This window comes from Lissotriton helveticus, chromosome 12 (genome assembly GCF_964261635.1).
Source record: "Lissotriton helveticus chromosome 12, aLisHel1.1, whole genome shotgun sequence".
Taxonomy (NCBI): domain Eukaryota; kingdom Metazoa; phylum Chordata; class Amphibia; order Caudata; family Salamandridae; genus Lissotriton; species Lissotriton helveticus.
Window position 1 is genome coordinate 795,312,993 of NC_136073.1, and position 3,224 is coordinate 795,316,216.

At 43.0% G+C, this 3,224-nt stretch overlaps 1 gene segment (V, D, J or C); it reads right to left on the reverse strand.

Annotated features, from left to right (window-relative positions):
• Positions 1 to 245: 245 nt before the first annotated feature.
• Positions 246 to 749, reverse strand: LOC144798152 (immunoglobulin lambda variable 1-36-like). The segment is given in 2 exon segments: positions 246 to 580; positions 701 to 749. Coding segments are annotated over 2 exon segments (384 nt in total).
• Between the last annotated feature and the right edge of the window lie 2,475 nt (positions 750 to 3,224).

Here is a 3,224-nt window from a genome sequence, read left to right on the forward strand (position 1 = left end):
TTTGGATTGCTCGGCGCCTGATCAGACTTTACTCTCCTTCAACAAAATGTATCGATTTCTCATCCTATTCCTCGCCCCCTGCATGGGCATGGTGCACAATTAAATACGGAATGATGTCTGTTGATTTTGTTTGTAAACAATTAATAAAAATCATTTACAGACTTTTCTTGGCTTTCCTTGTTGCTTTTACTGTCTTGAGTATTTTGTTGTTGATTTGGGTTCATAGGTTTTTGTCAGGCTCTGTGTCACTGTGTCATGTATCCGCTCACACTGGTGTACCACTTTAAACAGTAATACTGCGCCGCGTCTGTGATCTGAACATCTTTTATAATGAGCTGGTAATCTGTTCCGCCGCTGTTCCCTTTGGCAGTGAAATGATCAGATGACACCCCGGGTCCATAATCAGGGTTGCTCCAGGAGTGATAGTGATACAGAATGAGCTCCGGGGCTTCTCCTGGGGTCTGTCTGTAGAATGATACAGGATAGTTATCTTTCACTCCAACCTCACAGCCAATCGTGGCCCTTTGTCCAAGGCTGACCTCAACCCTGGGAGATATCACAGGTTTCTGAGCCTGGACATCTGAAAGAGAGAGAGGGAGAGAAATACAGCATTTTATGAATATGTGCTGTACATATAAGCCTGATTATATGTACGGCTGCCTAAAAACAGGCATACCTACTTCAGATCCTGCATACTTACAGGGTGTCCACAGCAGGACACAGAAGGCCAGGGTCTGCAGCAGCCTCATTCTTTCTGGTCCTGGGGCTCCTTTCTGGACCTTGAGCTCAGAGATGTACAAAAGGCGAAGTCTGACAAGCTTAATATATGCATCAGTCCCCCCGGGGGACCGAGAGGCAGGTATGCAAATATGAAATGCACTCAACACATCACTGGACTGAAACAGGAACACAGAAACTGACTATATTCACAGATTTTATTTAGGGTGCTGCTGCATTCGAGCTGAACATTTTTGCTGCTTTGTAACAAGAAATCAAAAAGTCACATTTAATTTCTTTTACAAGATTGTCGGTTCTGTAATCTTGGAGGAGGCATTTAAACAGCCAAGTGACACTCTCGATTTGAAAGTATTAAGGATAGAATCCATGAATCTACAAAACGACAGGACTCTCTTTCTGTAACGTTGAGGATCCACTAACAGTTGTCGCCCACAAACTCTTCGGAGAGCCAGAGCAGCGGGCGTGCATGTAGTAATAACTAAAGACATTTATGACTGACAGAGAAGCTCTACTAAACTGAGTGAAGGTCTGCCACTTTCAGAGAGTGGACATTTTTATCCAGGAAAAGGCTGGAAGATGTTTGTTAATTACAGCACACTTTGTGCATTATCCCCCACTTCCCACTTACATAAAACAACAAACAAGATACACAGCTCTGCCCAGGCTACGCCTACTGCAAATCTTGCTGTTCACTAAACTTGTGTTGAGATGTTTTAAGTTGCTTGGGAAGACTCCAGGTTGTAGGGATGAGTCAGTGCTTGTTTTGTCTGTTACAGGAGGAGAGGATCTTTAAGCTACAGGCTTCAGGTTCAAACTGGGTGGTGTTTATGAAGAATTAAATCAAGCTTCAGAACATTTAATATTCAAGAAAGGGAGGTGCTTACAAGAACATCCTTTAGAAACCTGCAGCACTTAAATCCACATAACCTTGCAATACAGGATTCAGTGGTGCCCTGGTGCTGTCTGAACTAGACATTTAATTTGGACAAGACCCAAAATATAGAACGTGGAAGACTCAGGGAGATGTAAATATCTTTTGAAAGCATAAACGATTGATATTTGGAAGCTAAACTTAGCTACCTCTTTAAAAGTTTCATTATTTCAAAACATCCCCACAGAACCTCTTCTCAGTTTTGAATCCTTTCCTAGTCATCAGTGAATTCCCCTCATGTCACACACCATTTGAGACTTTTGTGAAGACTTGGCCTCATTTTCATCTTTAAAATTCAGGACATTTATAGTTGTATCAGATGCGCACAAAAACATTCAGATCCATCTCTCTATATTGACCCATAAGAGAATAAATTGCCTTGCTGGTCACTGTGCCCAGCCGCAGCAAAAGAAGCCACAGAGTATCTCCTAACTGTACTCAGTCAGGATGTTGGATGAATCCTGCCTAACAGCTCTGCAGGAAGCTCTTACCTTCCATGACAGATGTAATGTTGGCACGAGTTCACAGCTCACTGGCTAATGGGACAAAAATGGTTCATGTGTAGAAAGTTCACTGGGCACACCAATTTATCATTTATGCTTTTTGTGCTCGCCCATGTGCCTTGCGTCATGATTAAGGGCCAGATGTAGGTAGGGAAAATTTACCGATACTTATTTACCGAATTTTACCGATTCAGTAAATAAGAATCGGTAAATAAGAAGGGGGGAGATGTAGGAACATCCAGAGGTTCCTTTTACCGAATCGGTAAAAATCGGTATTTACCGATTCGGTAAATACCGACCGGTAATGCCCATTCATTCCTATGGGCTTTGAGCCCATAGGAATGAATGGGCATTACCGGTCGGTATTTACCGAATCGGTACCGATTTTGACAAGGGTGCAGGGGGTGTCACTTTGACACCCTCTAGCACCCCCAGAAAAGGTTCGGGGCCATGTGGCAGGCATACCTGCCCTAAGGGCAGGTCTGCCTGTCATATGGCACAGGTGTGCATGCACACATGTGCATGCACACCTGAATCGGTATTTTACCATCAAATTGAATTTGATGGTAAAATACCGAATTTGTAGGGCTTGTGGGACTCAGAAGAGTCCCACCTACATCTCAATTTTACCGAATCTGTAATAATACCGGTCGGTAAATTTACCGACCGGTATATTTACCGATTCTGTAAAATTACCGAATTTGCCTGTTTCCTTCCCCCTACATGTCAAAAGCCAAATACCGGTCGGTAACGGCCGAATTCGGCCGTTACCGACCGGTATTTGGCTACCTACATCTGGCCCTTAGTCTTTTAACACTTCATGAATGGCTAATGGTACTCCATTCTTCTACCTAGGAGAAATATATTTTTCCATACGCGAGAGGCACTAACCAGTTTTCTTATCCTGACAAGACGCAAACACTTCTAATCATAAAGTAAGTTATACACCTTCACTTTCAGGCCAAAATAAATTCTTTACAATGCCACACCTAAATGCAGCTATCCGGGGACAATTATAATGCAGAGCCGCACATTACAAGAGCGCATTAAAA